Here is a 19,370-nt window from a genome sequence, read left to right on the forward strand (position 1 = left end):
GCTGGGAGTAGACAGAGAAGTAGACACACAAATGTTTTTGAGTGTAGTTTGAAGTGTGTCTCCAATATTATTCCAGAAAAAACACCTGCACATATCAAAAGATATAGAGGAAAACCTCGATAAAAAGCCATTTTACAAACTAAGTATTAATTTGCCTTGTGTAAATTTTAAGGAGTTGTGGATTAAGAGGATATGGGGCTCTTTCTCAGCCTAGCTGACTTCTCCGAGCTGATGTGAGCATAATGGCCCTGAAATACTTGGAAGAGTGAGACAAAATACTGAAAAAAATGAATATTCATTGTAATGCATAACTGAAATCAGTATCTAATAACATAAACTTGCATCTACAAGAGTTGTAAATAGCAGCACCCTTCTTCTTTAGTTAGCACCTTTTCGTTTTGCTAGACAACATCCTTTCTACTCCAGCACAAAAGCCATTATAAACATTTGTTTCATAAAATTAAATAAATATTTGCTTTTGGCAAGGTGACTTTTTCATACTTATATAATCTCAGCGCTAAGAAGACATTCCGTTAAAATGGTCTGTGATGGGGGTGATGCAAGCTCCACACCCAGCTGCCACCTTGAGGGCAAAAAGCACTAAAATGGTAACCTCCCTAGATTACTGTAAATCTTGCTTTTTGCATGTACTCTACTTGGCGCTGCCCTTGCTGATGACTCAGAAGCTGTAGTTATGGCAAAATACGGTGGCCAGGTTAGCGAGTTAGCCAGCTGGAATTGTATTACTGCAATTCCATGGGATTTGCAATGGACTTCCAGGCCCAATTCAACACGCTGATGTTCTTCAGAACATAAGAAGAGCCTGTTGGATTGGGTCAATGGCCCATCTGGTCCAACATCCTTTTCTCACAGTGGGCAACCAGATGTTGTTTATACTGTTGATGTACAAAGCTCTATGCAACCTGAGACCCAGATATCTGAAGGAAAACCTGCCCAGCTGTTAAGTTCTGAAGGATGTCCCAAATCCAAGTATAGACCATTAGGAGAACAGGTTTTCTTGGTACCTCAAATGTGGAACGCCCTCCTCACTGAAGATTGAGGCATCTACAATGTTATTCTTTCCATAGGCTCAAGACTTATTCTTTTCACCAAGTCTTTAAGTACTGAGATATTACACAACCAGCCGCAGCATTTGTTCAATTTACAATTTTTATTTCAGCACTGGTTTTATCAACTAATGTTTTGTAAATTACATTTCTTGCAGTATCTTTTCAATGCTCTGTTAAAATGTAACAATCCATTCTTCTACATCTTCGGTTTAATATATATATTGATAATACGGAGTAACTGAAAAAGAATATGCAACAGGACTTTGTCAAGGAGACTAGAGAATGGGAACCACATATATATCTCTTTCATTTTGGGTGGTGGAGAGATAAACAATTAATGCTTCTCTACAGGATTTTAGGGATGTGGGTGGCACTGTGAGTAAATCCTCAGTGCCTAGGGCTTGCCCATCACATGGTCGGCAGTTCGAATCCCCATGCCCACCTAGCAGTTCGAAAGCACCCCTAAGTGCAAGTAGATAAATAGGTACCGCTTTATAGTGAGAAGGTAAACGGCGTTTCCGTGTGCTGCGCTGGTGCTGGCTCGCCAGAGCAGCTTTGTCATGCTGGCCACGTGACCCAGAAGTGTCTCCGGACAGTGCTGGCAACCGGCCTCTTAAGTGAGATGGGCGCACAACCCTAGAGTCGGACACGACTGGCCCATATGGGCAGGGGTACCTTTACCTTTACAGGATTTTAAGTGCTGGCATCTCTAGCTGACACCAGTTAGAAATGAACATTATGCTAATACAACACAAGATCATAACATCCATAGATGTCTCTGAATAAAACTGGTGTGAGTTGGTGGTGGAATTAAACGGAGGTATGGCTAGATTAAAAGCTTGGAAGTTATTCTTGCATAATACTATAAAGGTAGAGAATATGCATGTCTGGACCGCGTTATGTTATAAATTTAAAACACTAGCACATCAAAGAGATAAAGGCTTATGCAAATTGGGGGGGGGGAAGAACGTTAGATCAACTCATCTCCCAACAAGGTAATTCCATCTACAAAGGAAGGCAAGAGAGATTTGCTGTGAAGCATAATGTATGTAGCCAGCTCAACGGCAGCTTGCACAAATGGCGCTCCAGATGTATATCTGCTCAAGTCAGCCCAAGGCAACTATTTTGATCAATTCTAATGTGATAAAATGCTGCGGGGAAGGAGTGCAGAAATGTGTTTACGTCAGACTTTAATTAAACTGTTGTTTGCTTCCAAAGAACCTTAGGAAACACTAATGAGACATGAGTTTCAGCAATTTCCTCATCAAAAGCACAGACCCTCTGCCTCTGCAAAGAGCTGTCTGCCATCCCAAGAGCTCCCTCGATAAATGTCACATGGCGCCCCAATCAGTGAGCCACCTGTTAATGGAACATTCCTGGAGTCAACTTGTGAGAGAGGCAGAGTTCAAGGATCCACCTGCCTGCATTGGACACCTGCTCGGCTTTCACAGTCAGCAACACAACATGTTCACTTTCCCATGAATCTACAGGAGGAGAGCCACCAAGGAATAGGGGCACAGGCACAGAATAAATAGTTTTGCATCTACTGCAGCCAGCCCAGTTTAATTCCCAAATCCACCTCCATTTAGACGCAGCTTCAAACTACTTAATTAAATGAAATCTTTCTCTGCGAGGAGCATTATATTGAAGCCAAAGAACAATAAGCAGAAGGACTATAGATAGGAGTTATTCCACAAGCATTTGTGCAAGAGTTCAAAGTGCTGTAATAGGCATGCCCTATCATGGTTCTTCTGTTTCCTCTTGCATAAAAGGATGTGCATGGTCTTATGCAATCAGAACATCATCTATCAATTTATTTTCACTTTTTTGTGCAATTCTCAAGTAGTGCAAAAGTAATACTTAAAAAACAACAACACGTGTTACACCTTCTGCAAATGGACCCAACTATTTCAGGCAATGCCAGCCTAACTGAAATATTTATTCCTTTTCAGTCTTCCCTAATTTAAGCAGGAAGGGAGCATTCATTTTTACACCTAAGAAAACTCTTTAAAAGGGAGAAAAAGCAGATTAGTATCTGACTCTAAATACATAAAAAACAACCCCTCGCTGACTTAAAACTCCAAGCACAGGTCGTTACAAATTGGGTTGTATTTTAGCATTTTCAGGTGCTGGATAAAGCAGTGGTGAGTTGCCAGCAGATTAATTTCCCTATGAACAGTAAAAGACGTCATCTTCATATCTGTTTAGGAAAAAGATGGACTACCTTACTTTGATGTAAGTTTGTTAGTACAGAGTACAGAGCTTATACATGGGCATGAAAGTTACTTTGTCCTAACTGGGAGACAGGTTTGGATTCAAAATTGTCCCTTAATCCCTCCTCACTCCCCGCATATAAGCTGTACTTGGGAGAAACAATCATGATGCAGGCAAAGCTGACCTCAATAACCATCCACTAAAAAGGAGCATAATGAATCCATTACCAAAGTATGGTAAAAGGTAAAGGACCCCTGGACGGTTAAGCCCAGTTAAAGGCTACTGCAGGGTTGTGGCGCTCATCTTGCTTTCAGGCTGAGGAAGCCGGCGTTTGTCCACAGACAGCTTTCCGGGTCATGTGGCCAGCATGACTAAACCGCTTGTGGCACAACAGAACACCGTGATGGAAGCCAGAGTGCATGGAAACACCATTTACCTTCCCGCCACAGTGGTACCTATTTATCTACTTGCACTGGTGTGCTTTCAAACTGCTAGGTTGACAGGAACTGGGACAGAGCAACGGGAGCTCACCATGTCATGGGGATTCGAACTGCCGACCTTCCAATGAGCAAGCCCAAGAGGCTCGGTGGTTTAGACCACAGCACCACAAAGTGCACACAGGTGTAATACAGTTCCAAGAGATCCTTGAATTACACAGGCCTTCACTCGGGCAGCCTCCTCATCCTGTCTGTCATGATGATGAGCTCTTTCCTAATGTTCTTCAAAAATTAGAAGGATCAATATGCTGGAGAATATACGTATAATACAACTGTACTAGCAAGATCACTCTACAATGTTAAGAACACCCGATTACAAAATCCTACCTAAAACTAACAACAGGCTATTAGATTTATACACTACAGAAAAATGTTGTGGATTACATCATCTAGGTCATTTCTTCAGATAATTTCATAACCAACAGAGACAGAACTTTAAAAGCAAAAAGCAAAGCCTTGGTGGCTGTGAGGAAATTTAATTGTAAAAGCCAAACATATTGCACTTGATACTGGCTAATATGTTGTTTGTCCATTAAGAACTGGCATATCACTGAGGTTCATAATGCCTCTAGGGTAAAAAAAAAAAAAACCTAAACAAAAAAGCTACTGAGTGCAGTGTGTTAGTATTAAGAATCTAAGAAATATTGGTCTACAGCACAAATCAATCAAGTAAGATCAGTATTTTTTAGCCCTGGTGTTAGCCAGTTTGAAAAACTACTAACAGCAGAATACAGCCCTATGGAGTTATATAGGACTTACTCCCAAGTAAGTGTGGATTGGATTGCTGTTGAATTTTCAATTTTAGTAGATCCCTTTGAGGAACTGAAATGAATTTTAAAGTGGCACATTTAGACGCAGCTTGAAATCCAATACAATTAAGGACATTTAAGGCTACTAAAAACTACGGGCCTATATGTAGATTGGGGCCACAATGTTCTGTTAGCATTTTTTAAAAAATCTTATATTCATAGGGTTTTTTTTAAAAAAATAATCTGGGTCAAAATGTTTGAATTGTTGGAAACTGTAGTAGTTCTTTATTATTTATTTATTTAATTTTAAAGGTGGTGCTGTGGGTTAAACCACAGAGCCTAGGACTTTCTGATCAGAAGGCTGGCGGTTCAAATCCCCACGACGGGGTGAGCTCCCATTGCTCGGTCCCTGCTCCTGCCAACCTAGCATTTCGAAAGCACATCAAAGTGCAAGTAGATAAATAGGTACCGTTCCGGTGGGAAGGTAAACAGCGTTTCCATGCACTGCTCTGGTTCACCAGAAGCGGCTTAGTCATGCTGGCCACATGACCCGGAAGCTGTACGCCGGCTCCCTCAGCCAATAAGAGGGAGATGAGCGCTGCAACCCCAGAGTAAAGGAGAGACGGGGAAAGAATTTACAGTGCTTTGCATCTGAATCCAATGAACTAAGAGGCTGCGGAAAATAACATTCCCAAAGCTCTCCAGGGGCAACAGACATTGCTGAGGATGATCAGAAGTGTCCATTGACTTAAATTCAAAGCAGCGGGAAAACAGTTAATGCCTACCTGTGCCTTTTTCCTTTTTTTTCTCCAACTGAGGTTTATATCTGGATAACTAGCTTCCGACCTGGCTATCTGATATGAACATATTTTTGAACTATATTCCAGCAACATGGAACCTCTTACATGGGCTTGTTGAAAGGATTTTACCCTTTTCTTTAGTTGGGTAGGATGAGGGGAAAAGCTCCCGCAACGGCTTACAAATATCCGTAATAAGACCATTCCTGCACTCAGGCTTACTATTTAAAAAGACGCAACACAAAAGGAAAAGGGATTGGGATGGAAAGGTAACTCAGGCACCGGTTCTTACATACAGAGCTCTTGTAACAACTAGTCTCCTAGTATTGGGCGAACTGACCTTCCAAGAAAATCAACGTCCAGAATATCTTACGGCCCTACCTGGTTGGTTGGTTTTTTTAGCATGAAGTATACGGAAGGCATCCACCTGTCAGGTCATGATTACAAAGACTCTCATGTGCAAACTCTGCAATGGACAAATGATTTGGAATGATTGTATACAGTACTTATTATGGATCTCTTTCTTCTCTATCCCTTCTGTTATCTCCTGCTCTGTTTTATTTTATATTGTAAACAAAATAGAAAAAAAACACAATCAAGTTACGGGAAGATTTTTCTTAAAAAATAGACAACAACGCTACTTCCAGCCCTCCCAGCATATACCTGCTCCTTTGCAGGGATTCATCTTAGGAAAGAAAGAACTGAAGGTAAGAACTTGAAATAAAAACACAATAAAGGCTGGTGTATAATGCATGTATACATTTATTAGGATATATTGTAAGATGTTAAATATTTACAACAGTACAACAAATTGCTACTGGAATATAGATATATAACTCTCTTAAAAGAAGCTTTTGGTCATGCTTTCGTTAGGACAGAATACACAGTTAACACAATCAAATGGGCATCCTGTAAAGGAACCCTTACCGAATAAATGCATTTTCCAGGTAAAGAATGTTTATCCAGGGGAGAAAAAACAGGGCCTAAACTTCAGTGTGTGCCTTAGGAGTTGCATTTTTCTGTCCTGTGTAGGTGAGCAGCTGGCCTAGCTGTCCAGTTATGGTTTTCAGCTCCTGAACAGCGCTACGTACCTCCCCTTTTAATTCTCTAAGTTCTGAAATTAAGATTTCCATTTTAGAAAAACCATGAGACGGGGGTCTAATAAGGAAAGGTCCATCAGGAGATGGCCCCATATTTAAAGGAATTCCAGGGAAAGCAAGTCCAGAAGATGGGGAGATAGCAAAAGATGGCAGAGGTCCAGGAGGAGGATATTCTGCAGAAGATACTTGTTCCTCGTCACAAGGAAGTCCGGCAGGGGGAAGGTGAAGAACAGGCGAAGGGGATCCAAGCGCTTCTGTTTTAATGGAAAGCTGGGGTTGTACTAGTTTGCTGTTGCTGAACGCAGGAGAACCATAGGAAAGTGAGCATGATGAAGAAACTGTAAAATTAAAATGTATTTAATTGTACACCCTAATGTACAATTTCAAATAATTTTTTATATCTGTATTCAGTGCTCTAGGAACACACCATAACATAACTTTCCATGCCTGAGTAAATATGTTGTCTTAGTCTAACGTTAAGAATGAGCTTAACTGCTGTTGAGCCGTGCAAGAGAAACTGCTGCTGTTTTACCAGAGACAATATATATATATATATATATATATATATATATATATATATATATATATATATATATATATATTGTATGGGGGCTTCTTCTTAACCCATGCCAGTTCTTTTCATAGAGTCCTTTCGTGGCAAATGTTCTTGCATCCTGTTGCATTTTAAATTATCCCCCTTTCTAAGCAAGATCCTCTTCCCATCAAAGGGATTTTTTAATTTTATTTTTTAGAAAGAAAGAGGGGAGGGGAATGCATTCATTTCCCAAGGTAAGCAATATCAACTAGCATTTCATTACTTCATAAAACTGGGTAAGGATGGAAAGGAAATGCCGTATTGCATATCAATTGCAACCATGGAATGACTATTCATTTTCATATCACCTCCTAGCTTTGAATAGTGCTTTCAAGAAACGCCATTTTGTATGTGTACAGACAGGGACTTGCCTTTCCATTCTCTGTCTGCAACTCCCTGCACTATATCAGTGTCCAACCCAAATGGTGTCTTTTGGTTTCGGAATGCCTTGGAAGTTCGTTGCAATTGGAAATCAGGGTTTTCTGTCTAGGACCAAGCCCACCATCCCTGAGCAAACATTGTATAGATTTGTCACTCATAGGACAAATTACTTAGCAAAGGCAGCCAGACCCCAGGGGGTTTATAGGACAACTTATGTCACTTAACAAGAGTTAGGTTAGAAGTTGCAGAATTAGCAAATTAGCAAATAGCCAGCTGCATTGGTGGCGCCTGAGCAGAGGAGAGAACATCTCCCTCTTTTCTGGCAAACCATGATGGTGATTCGGGAGTGATGTGCTTGGTTCTGGTTGCCAGGATTTCTAATCTGAAATTCCAGGCACCTTCAGGTACCCCACTACTCCCCAAGCAGCTTCTGGGATCCTGGCCAAAATGTGTGTCATGCTTTGACAGATTGCTTTAAGTGCCCTTTCATCTCTAAGAGATTCAGCTTGGCTCAAGCCAGGCAAGGCACCTCACGGGCAGAAACAGCACTGGATCAGAGTCTATGTGAAATTATTGTGCTTTTGAACTTTTATTTTGTGTCAGTGCTTTGCACATTCCCTTCCAATTAAATGAACTGCAAAGTCCCCTTGCTAATTTTTGGGCACTTCGTGAAGAATGCGCGCGCACTGTGCTCTTGCGCTCCTGACATGTACTTACATTTACTATTTCAAATTAATCTGCAAAGTAGTTAAATGAATAAATAGGGGGGTTATGTTAAAGTGATTAACATATCAGATGCCTATATGTGTGAGAGAGAGGGTGTAAAAAAAAGTAGCGTGGCTCAAGAGATAAAATAACATATTAACCACTGACTTTAACTTAATAATCTTTAATAAACGGTGAAACATAAACTCCATGAAATATATATTTTTAACCCACAAAATTCTCTTTTCTCACACTGCGATAAAATTGTCATCATTTTTTTATTTTTTTGAAAAGAAGAATTACTTACCAGTAACTGTGGTTCTGCATATTCATACTTGTGGAGCAAAGATCTCAGGTGCTGCTGAGCTTCAGGAACCTTCTAGAAAAGCTGTGCCTGCCATTAGTGCATGACCGTACTCTTATGGCAACTGGATGTTGGGAACTGAGATTACAAATAATCTCATCTTCTGCCACTAGCCTCAGAATCTTATGAAAGCAGCAATTTGGCCAATAGTGTTTCTTCTTTTTCCTTTGTGATGTGACCCGAGTCCTCTCGTATGGAGACCCTGGGGATGAACTGTACCAGGTCCCTTGGTACTTACCAACTCTGAACATCAAAACCATAGTTCTCGGTGCTGAAGTTGCCACAAAACCAGACCTCAAATGTGCCAATTCATGGTAAGAAATACATCTGCCCCTGAATTTCAGGAGACTGGGAAAGTATTTTCTGATAACGCAACGTAACAATGTATTGGGTGAAGAATGATGGACAACAGGTGAGTGCGATGGAATTCTGAGTGAAGCGAGCCCCAGATATAGAATGTCAGAGTTGACTTTAACAGATAAAAGGGATGTAAAAAAGAGTGGAGCTGAGCAGGGAGTGAAGGGGGTGCAATGAGGGAGAAAATGAGTGTTTTGTGTTCTGGTAGGATTCTCAAACCACATGTCTTGTGTGAATGTATACAATAAAGAATCCTATTGCTCTCTAGAATTGAGTAGGTGATGACAGGTATTTTGACGACCACTACTGGAAGTCTTGGCTTAGTGGATTGAGTGAACTAGTTAACTCCAAGGACCAGGGCCTCGAAGAGGAACCTAGAATGTGTCAAAGGTTTCCTCTGAAAGATTGATCATGCTGCCTATCCCAAACCAACCTTATTCTAAGTTGGAAACACATTTGTGTTTGCACATTCAGGATATGCGAAGCCTGGCAGTTTAGTTTACAATGGAAGGCTGTGCTTATCACTGAAGCACATCAACGGAAGTTGTAAGTATTTAAGTGTTTGAGAGGCAAAGTGACATGACAAACATCTCTTAAAACTAAAGAAGACAGGACAGGAATCAATTCAGTAACCATTTAGAACGCATAACAAAGAATCAGCTAATAACACTCCAAACACATCCATGCAGTACTATAATTACTATAAACTAATATGAATTATCAGTCAAAGGTTAGACTGCAAAAAAAGTAAAACAGTCCAGTCCCTATAATAAATCTGCATGGGAAAAGTATTCCTGATACACCATAGTTCATGATAAAGGAGCTGCAAGAGGGTGGACAATGACCATTTTTGAAAATTGCTTCTGCAGATATATGCACATGATGGTTTCCCATTTTCTTTCCCATTTTACCCTATGTATTTTGTGCAATTCACGTGGCAATAGCCACCAGCAATGTCTTTCCTATCAACATCTATTACAGGAGCAGGACTAAAGCAATGGAACTAAGATCCTAAACAAATAACATAGGTTGCTTTTTTCAATGCCTTGAGTACCACTAGAAAGGGGGGGGGATTTATTGCCCGGATATGTTTTCCTACACCTCAGTTAAAATTGTTGACTATACTTAAAATTGCCAAATAAAGAAAGGGGGGTGGGGACACAGGATTTAAGGCCACTCCATAACCCTGGCCCCTTAAATGACCGGTTTTTACCATGAATCTGTTTAGACACATTTTTTTGCCCTCTTAACTGCAGGTCACCAAAGCTTAAGCACCACAGAACTCTGCACTCCACAACTAGAATTATGCAGAGACCACCATGCAAAGGAACTTAAAAAATTATCCTTCTTGATACAAGCATTCAAGTTTTAAGAATTGGGTGACTTTTCATGAAATCAGTACCAAAAATCAATGACAACAAAACAGAGCATCTGTTCAGATGGTGCTCCCATCACTCATTGCATTTCCCCTTCCTGCTCCCCTCATGGTGTACAGAAGTGATCACACAAATGGGAGCATGGGATTGCATCTTATTCTGGGTATGGAAATCACTCTAAATATCAATAACTAAGGTAAACGAGAATCCCCCTTAAATAGTTGTGAAGGTTCCTAGTACAGATAACCACTTCTGCATGTGGTGAGGGTAACTGAGGAGAATTAAAAATAAATAATTGAGGATCAGTATTGATGTCACTCTTTGGGATATGAATAAAGAGCAATGTCTGAGCAGCCCAACAGATGTTGATAATAATAATAATAATAATAATAATAATAATAATAATAATAATAATACCAACCAATAGGCGAGTCTTTTTCATTTTAAGCCCAATCCTATATCCCCATGTTTGCAAATATATGTACAAAAAGATACAAATAAAACTTGCATTATTTATAGAAAGTTTTCTTTGGGGGGAGTACATTCCAAATTGATATTTTGCAGTAAGTGGGAAGAATGTAAAAACTGACCCAAATAAAATATTGTTTAAACATGCTGTAAAAAGATCATTTGGGGGAATGGGGGATACTGCCTGAGGTGCAAAGGAGCTGAGAGACATAAATATTTGGGGATTACTAAAATGGAACTTTTATGATTGGTACCACAACTGCTCCAAAGAGTGTAACATTCCCTTTAAGTAAAAACACTGCACAAAAACCATCTTCTTAATGCTATGTTAAAAAGAAATGAGGCAAAAAAACCATAATCAATATAAATCTGAAACAAAGACTATTGCATACCGTGTACAATATGTAATTTATTTCTATGTGTAAGCTAGAAATAGTTATTAATTGCAACTGGGAAACTGGATAACATCATGAGGTGATGAGATGAAAGATAAGGATCTTCTGAGAATGGGTAGCTTTCACTGGCTCAGGAGAAGTTATATCCTTTTACCACAAAATACCTAATTCTAGTATCCTGTGCACTTTTCTGTATAATATTGCAGGTCTTTCAAATAGCAAACAAGGGCAATAAATTCTGGCAGAGACAATTGGCCAGAACTAAGGAAGTTTGATTTTTGCTGATCGGATATGCTTCGCTTGCCTCCATTATGTGCTAGGCGGGTTTCAGCTCCCCAACCCCACTTCCATGCACTGATGTCAGAGGACATGAGTGATGATGTCAGAGGACATCAGTGAAAGACTTGCCACCAACATAGGCAACGGCTCTCGCTGATGTCGTCTAAGACAAGGCATTGGTGCTCAGCAGTTTGATCTCACTCAGCCCATGGTGCAGGAAAGCCCTCCTTTGCTGGCAGTTGCAAGAAACAGCTGCCACTGATGTCCTCTAAGGCAAGACAGTGGGGCTGAGGAGGTAGAACTCAATCAGGCCTTATTACTATTGCCACTTAAGCTAGGAATATGGCGTATCACTTGTATCAACAGAAAGGCAAATGTAAAGAACTGTTTTATTCAAGTACCCCATTTATATTTCAGATACTTCTTACATAAGGGAAGGTGGGAAAGGAACTGCTTGATAGAACCAATTAAAAATGTTCCTTTATAACAGGGGTGGCTAAGCCTCTGCCTGGATCTGTGCTGCTAAACCAGGCATGTCTAAAGTCTGTTTCAGGGACCTAATCTGGCTCAACAACTTTGGTCGGCAGTCACACATGTTCACTTCATCAAATCTGGTCCTATTTGAAAAAAAAGTTTGGTTACCCCTGCAAAGAATGCCACCAAGACTTCCCAATCTGTCTGCTCTTAAAAGATACTCTAAATGACTGGCCATGCCAGGGCTGACTGACTACCAAGGCGGTGAGTTATTCCTCCTTACAACTGAACTATTAGAAGCCATTTATTTAGCATTGTGGAACTTCCTCCCAACTCAGATTCGACAGGATTCGAAATCTGCAGGACCAGAGATTCTTAGAAGACTGGAGTAAATATTTGAATTATTTAAAAAGCAATTGTAATAAACAGATTACGCTAGTAGGACTGCAAGAAGTTCTGTAAGGAGGATTATGTGAAATACTGCAAGGAAGACTATGAAAAGAACTACTAGTTAATGATAATTAAAAGTAAAAGAGAAATTAGGAAGTATTCAAGTTTCTATTTGGTTTTTAAGGTGAATTTTATTTGCTGCCTGGTTTATTTTTTTATGCACGCTTTATATGAATGCCTTAAAGAAATAAAAATAATAAATGATAAACGGAAAGTGCACTTTGTTATGTTTGTTACGTGATTGCTGGCTAAATGTCTACAACTTTCAGGGTAGCAGTTACTGGGCAGTTGAGAGTAAACTAGTATGTTCATTGGCTTATATGTAAAGATAAACAGAAATAATTTAAGAAAAAGCAAAATGAAAATTTCAAGACATTAGGGAGCATACAATAGGAAGGCAAATCACCAGGGTTAAGGCTATTACATCTTTTCTGGACCTGCTTCCGAATCTCTATTAGCAAACCAACATGGGGAAATAAAACAGGTGAAGCAATTTCTTTTTCTTCATACCACAGGCAGCTTTACTTTCTTAATGCTTTCACATCAACTTGCTATTAAAGGCACAGGAACAAGGCCAGAAAAAAGGCAGAATGTTTATTCATTTTCTTATAAAATATACGGTGAAAGCTTAATAATTTATTCAATTATTTACCGGCGTGGCTAGATTCTGCTAGCCAGAGAGTCAGATGAATAAATTAATATCTATCCCGACCCTCTCATTTGACAGGTTTAGCTTCCAGTGAAAACTGTTGTTTTAGTAAAAGGATTGGTATGCATATTCACAATATCTGGGTGTAAAAATAAAAAAAAAGGATGATGGTAAGATTAATGATGACTAATGAACACTACTTTGTAAGTTTGAAAAGTCTAGGAACATACTTCAGCCTAGTAGTAGATTTAGATTTGAATCTCCATTTCAAACTGCAAAGCATGAATGTATTTATGAGGTAAAACAAAATTCCATAAATGATAATGTGTCTGAAGCACTATAAAAATATGGATTTACTCACCTTGATCTCTTTCATGCCATGTCCTGCTCCCAGCAGCTGGTGAATTGGGGGAAGGATAAAAGTCCCCTGTTGGGCTTGGTTCCATATTCTCATCTATGGATATAGTTTTGGGTCTCTTACTGTGAATATATAAGAAGGAGCATTAATTTAACTGCCTTTATGTGTATTAAAAGTAACAACAGACAGCTCTTTTGATCCAGATGGCATGTGTCAAGCCCAAAACTATTCCTGGGTTAAACCAAACTCTGATCTCATGTTTCCAGATCCAAAAACCTATTGCTCCACCTCCATTGTTCAGCCTGGATACTGAGGTCCAGCTCCAAGGGCCTTCTGGCAGTTCACTCACTGCGAAAGGTGAGGTTACAGGGAACCAGGAAGAGGGCCTTTTCGGTGGTGGTGCCTGCCCTGTGGAATGCCTTCCCATCAGATGTCAAAGAAATAAACAACTATCTGATTTTAAGTGACATCTGAAGGCAGCCCTGTATAGGGAAGTTTTTAATGACTGATGTTTTATAGTGCTTTTATTCTGTTGGGAGCTGCCCAGAGTGGCTGGAGAAACCCAGCCAGATGGGTGGGCTATGAATAAATTATTATTATTATTATTATTATTATTATTATTATTATTATTATTACTATTCACACTTCTTACATCACCAGTATTTGCTGTTGTTGCTGTTACTATTGTTTGAAAAAATGATCGCTTTGAAAGCTTCCACTCTATTTTGCTGACTTTCTTGATAATGTAAAATGTATCACCACACCTACTTGATTTTTCCATTTTAATAGAAAGCATTGGAAATATTTAACTGTTACTTGTCTACACATAATTAAGAAGTACAATATTGCACCTCAATGTCATTTTATTTACACGCCGCCTTTCCACCATTAAAAACTATGCTGAAGGAGGCTTACGACATAAAAAGAGTTGCATGATTACAAAAGATAACAATGGTAGTCTTAAACTGTAAATAAAGCACATCAGTAAGTACACTGCTGAATTGAACAATTTCCACATAAAGCATAAGATATAAAAATAAAAATACAAAAAATAGTGGCAGCGACAACAACAAACACCCTAATGATAGCTAGATCTTTTTAAAAATGATATGCTCACCTGGTTGGTGGAGAGGATAGTGACCTCTGTAAGTTTACACCCGAGTTCATGTCATGGTAGTATGGTTGACTTGGAAGTTCTCCAATGGGGAAGTTCACTCCAGCTCCCTGGGTTATAGGCGCTAAAGAACACAGCATTAAGATAGTCACACCAGTCTTTAAACAGCAATTTAATACTAACAAAAGCACACCCTTAAACGAAGTTAACTCTCTATTTTTGTCTAATGAGAAGCGAGAGGAAATTAATTTTCCTAGTTGTATGACTTGAGGAAAAATTAACCCATAACCAGGGAAAAGCTAGACAGTTATGTGATTAACTAGTTCCTTGAGTTCTCCCGTTCCATCAACATTTCATGAAAAAAGTGAAAATTACTGTCACAAGTACAATACTTCTGTTATATAATTTAAAATGTATTTATTCTGGATGCAACAACACAAAAATGGGATTATTTTAAATGCAGCATAAACACATGCTTGTTTCAGTTGGTGAAACAGAATATCTATTGGAAACTAAACTCTTATTTTACATACATTAATATGCTCCATGCATTATTTTCACTTTCATGAATACTAGCATGCATTACATTCCTTATTTACAACAAATGTGTGTATTTATTATTTCTTGGTGCCCTTCAATCAAATTCTTGGGGTAGTTTACATACAATTTACTTGCTAATTGGAAGGGCCCAGAACGTTAAACTAATTGTTTCATGTCACAGTATAATAATCTCAAATACACCTGAAATTGGAAGTTTTCACTGTTGCTGCATATTTTTGAATGACTTTAATGCAATTTAGAATACTAAAGGCTGCAATTGTGTGCCCATTTATCTGAAAGTAAGTGCTAGGGAATACAGTGGAATTGACTCCTGGGTAAACATGCACGAGTGCTGTACATTAACACATTTTTCTATTCAACCAACAACTGCACTTTACCATGCAAGTATATTCAAAAGCCATGATGAATAATCTTAGCTATTATCTAAATATAGGATGCTCACTGTATGTATTATTCTCATGACAGATAAAGAAATGTTTCTAATGTATTTATTAACTATTCTGAACTAAAATTAAGCTTCCTATTTATAACATTTCTTCCTTGCTGGCATAAGAAAGCTTGTTCCTTGTTTAACTGATTTCCATGCTTATAAAAAAAAAAATTTCCTCGCAATCTTCAGTATAAACTAAACTTGGTATGCAAACCCTTGTAGAAAATAAAAATGTCTGAACAGATCAACCTGATACTTCATTAAAACAAAGCTAATAGTATAGAACTGAAACTATTAATTGAATGACAATCTCACTCTGCTCTTTCAACCAAAGGCTTGCAGCCCAATCCTATGCAGGTTTATTCAGAAATTAATTTGATGGCACTTATTCCTAAGGAAGTGTCCATATGTTTGCAGCCATAATCATATATATTTGGTGGACCTCGTTGAATGGGATTAATTTATTAAATATACTCTATAGACATGTAACTTATCTACAGGGCAAGTCAGAGTGTTAGCAGCTTGCTCCAAGTCATTTGGTGAAGTTAATAGGGTTCACTAATCAGATATATAATCAGATCCTACTGTATAAACACTAAACAATGTGTATAACCCAAAAAAACCAGCCTGTATTTTTAAAAGCACATGGTTTGTCAGAATATGCCAATTCAACAATGGGAGGCCAACGGAGAAGAAGATTTCACTATAACACGTGTCTAGGGTGCCACGGACTTCAAATGTTAAGGTTTCCTGTGGTTTGGAGTTCAGATTCTTAGCCAGAAACATTGTAATACACAAAACTATAGGCTAAAAGAAGAGAAACTTACTTCTTGACACCCGCACCAGTTCCGATACATTGAAGACTCCAGATTTTACAAAACTATCCTCAAGATACACTGGAAGGGAAAACATGAAAAGACAATTAGTTACATTGGGATGAAAAAGACATTCATAAATTCAAATCCCCACTCAAATGCTACAAAACTAAATTGTCAGAATGTACCAATTATTATGAGACTTTCTACATTGGTAGATTATTGCAAATAAATAGCATATAATTGCTTTCTTGATCAGTTTTCTATTTGTTTTGGAAAACTGCTCCCCCCCATGGAACTGGGCAACACCAAACTTACACACAAGCAAATGTTTCAAGTATGTTTCACAGTGGCTAAAATGGCAAACCTTTTACTCAAATAGATTTTCAAAAATTGTTATTATTTTGTTATTATGTTACGTATTTTTGTGTCTTGATGCTGTAAACTGCCCTGTGTTTCTCAGATGATGGGTGGTATAATAATAATAATAATAATAATAATAATAATAATAATAATAATAATAATAAAAAACATCAGGAAGAACTTTCTGAGAGCTGTTCGACTGTTGAATGGTCTGTTGTGGGCTCTCCTTCCTTGGAGGTTTTTAAGCAGAGGTCAGATGGCCATCTGCCATGCATGCTTTAGCTGAGATTCCTGCATTGCAGGGGGCCAGACAAGATGCCCCTTAAAATGTGTGTGCATGTTTTACCCAGCTGAGTGGCAACGGAGAGGTACCACCTGTTGTGTTTCAAGACTCCATAGCCACCCCCTCATTGATGCATAAGACACAAGGACACGGATATTAGGTTAATGGTTATTGGGCAAATTGAGGCCACAACTTTATTGGTTACAGATTATGAGCGGTATTGGCTTAGGCATTGGAATTGACCTGACTATATCTGACTCCTGCCCATCATGCAGGGAGTCCTATAAGGGTCCACCACCAGTAGGGGGAGTCCCGTCAATGCAAACCAACTCAAGCTCCCCCTGGGTTCCTGACAGGGTCGTGGCATGGCCCTAACCCTGCCCCGGACTTTGGACATGATCAACACCCCTGGATTCATTTAAGGCAGCCTTTCTCAACCAGTGGATCCCCAGATGTTGTTGAACTACAACTCCCATCACCCCTAGCTAGCAAGGCCTGAGCTCAGGGATGATGGGGGTTGTAGTCCAACAACATCTGGGGACCCACAGGTTGAGAACCGCTGCTTTAATGGAATACCCTTAAGCTTGGAGGGGCAGGCGATGGCCACACCTCACCTCCCCCATCATAAGATCAACCAATGCCTAACTGCCAAACCTTACAAAGTTGTGATGATTGCTATGAGGTAGGCAAAAACCAAATGGCCCATGCCAATTTGCCAAGTGGAAAAATTCCTACCAGACCCCTCAACGGCGGCCAACTGAGGTCCATAGTAAGGCCAATATTGAAACCTGAAAATAGGGACGGCGGGCGGGAGATCGAGGAAGGGAGCCAGAAGGAAGCTCTCTTGCTTGCGCCACCATTTAAATGGGGCCCAGCCACGCCCCCCCCAGCCAGTGGATTGGCTGGTTGGAACAATGACGTAGGGAGGGACCTCTGGGAGATGCGTGACTCTGCCCCCCACCCCTGGACGGGAGTGGATGGCCATGTGGTCCACCGCAACTCCTCCCCACAGGGAAGTGGAGTGAATATCTATTTCCCCTTGTTGGCAGCAGAGCACCCAGCCAGGTGAGATTTAGCAGCCCAATAAAAAGCACCACAACACAGCAAGGAATGGTCATGCAGGAGGAGATACAAGGTCCTTCAATCTCCAGACCCTGCTCCTGACTCACAAAACAGAGGTGCAACTTGGCTTGTAAATACGTTCAAATGCATTGCAAATAAAATTGACGAGGCATGTGACCATTGCAGGATAGGGAAAGCGATTTGAGGGGAGGAGTGTTTAAAGAGCGGGTGAGCGCTGCGCTGCTATTTTTCTTTTCCATTTTCCTTCTTATCTCCTGTACCTGCTGAACGGCCGTTTATTATTTTTTAAAAATACAGCGATTTTGCAGTGAAGAGGTTTTGCACGGAGCAGCTGTTTAAAACATTTAAGAAACTGCGCCACAGAGTTGCCTTTAGCAACAAGCAGTGAAAATAAATACACTGCATGCTTTCCTTTGGGCTGAGGAAATGAAATAGCTAGGTTGTGCTCAAGAAAGCAGAAGTAAGGTGATAGACAGCACTCGAGGAAACGTCACCACAAACGTAAAGCCCTGCCCAGACAATGCACCTTAGTGTGTTCACAATTGCGTAATGTGCAATTTGAAATTAGATTCTCTTCCTTTATAGGGTTATCTGTGGGTTGGAAAAATCCCAGTCAGCTGGCAGAAAAAGGGGAAGCTGCCCCTTGAATGAGGACATCATATGTACACCATCAGAGAGAGAAAAAGAGAGAGAGAGCTTTTAATCCACTTTAAACTCGCATGTGTAACCCTAAACTAGAAAAAATAGCTGAGCTTAGAGAACAGGAGTATTAAACGTTGTTTAGCATCCATTTTCCGTGCTTCAGCGGCCCCCACCAAAAAACAGAATTGCCTCTGTTGGGCAGTGGATTTAGTAGATAAGGGCAAGAAGTTGCTGGAAGATACTTGCCTACATGTTTAATTTCCACAACATGCAATCTGGAGTAAGGTTACCAGATTTTTTCAATGAATCTGGGGTCACTTTTCAACTTCAATGGATTTTGTATGGGGACTGATTTGTAAATCCAGGAACTGTCCCCGGGAAACGGGGACGTCTGGAGAACCAAGTTAGAAGAAGAGGGGATACTCTGCCCACCATTAAATAAATAGCAATTAACTTCATCTTAGCAATGAAAAGGAAATTGAAAACCTTTCTTCTCTTTGAGCAGCGTTAAAAAAGGAGTTTCTCCCTTTTACATAGCTTTTGTATATTCCTTGACCTGGAAAAAGGAAGCAGCCTAACCCCCCCCCCCCTTTTCATTACACAGACAAAGCGATACTGAGAGTAAAACCAGCTCTGGAAATGCAGCAAACCCATAGTTTCTATTTAAAATATTAAATGAGTGTTTAAGAGCTTAAATGAGAGTAACCACATAGCTGGCGCCATGCTGCATTACACATCATCCCCAAGCACTCTGCTCTGCAAGTTGCATTCCAAAGGTGCCTTTGAGTACAGGAAGGTAAA

At 39.8% G+C, this 19,370-nt stretch overlaps 1 protein-coding gene across 13 annotated transcripts in view; it reads right to left on the bottom strand.

Moving 5' to 3' along the window:
• The window catches only part of NFIB (nuclear factor I B), a 278,673-nt gene that overhangs the window by 53,285 nt on the left and 206,018 nt on the right, over positions 1–19,370 (bottom strand). For 12 of the 13 annotated variants that reach the window (XR_014163929.1, XM_081894288.1, XM_081894295.1 and 9 more), the window contains exons 4-6: positions 16,211–16,279; positions 14,396–14,516; positions 13,282–13,400 (exon numbers count right to left, since the gene is read on the bottom strand). Coding sequence is in view for 12 of the 13 variants with exons in the window: in XM_081894288.1 (XP_081750414.1) it covers positions 13,282–13,400; positions 14,396–14,516; positions 16,211–16,279 (309 nt within the window). In the remaining variant the exon portion in view is untranslated. Of the gene's footprint in view, positions 1–6,098; positions 6,766–13,281; positions 13,401–14,395; positions 14,517–16,210; positions 16,280–19,370 lie in introns of those variants that run through there. The other variant, XM_081894286.1, reaches the window with a different exon arrangement.

The sequence above is a fragment of the Podarcis melisellensis genome (assembly GCF_964234715.1).
Source record: "Podarcis melisellensis genome assembly, chromosome: 17".
Classification (NCBI taxonomy): domain Eukaryota; kingdom Metazoa; phylum Chordata; class Lepidosauria; order Squamata; family Lacertidae; genus Podarcis; species Podarcis melisellensis.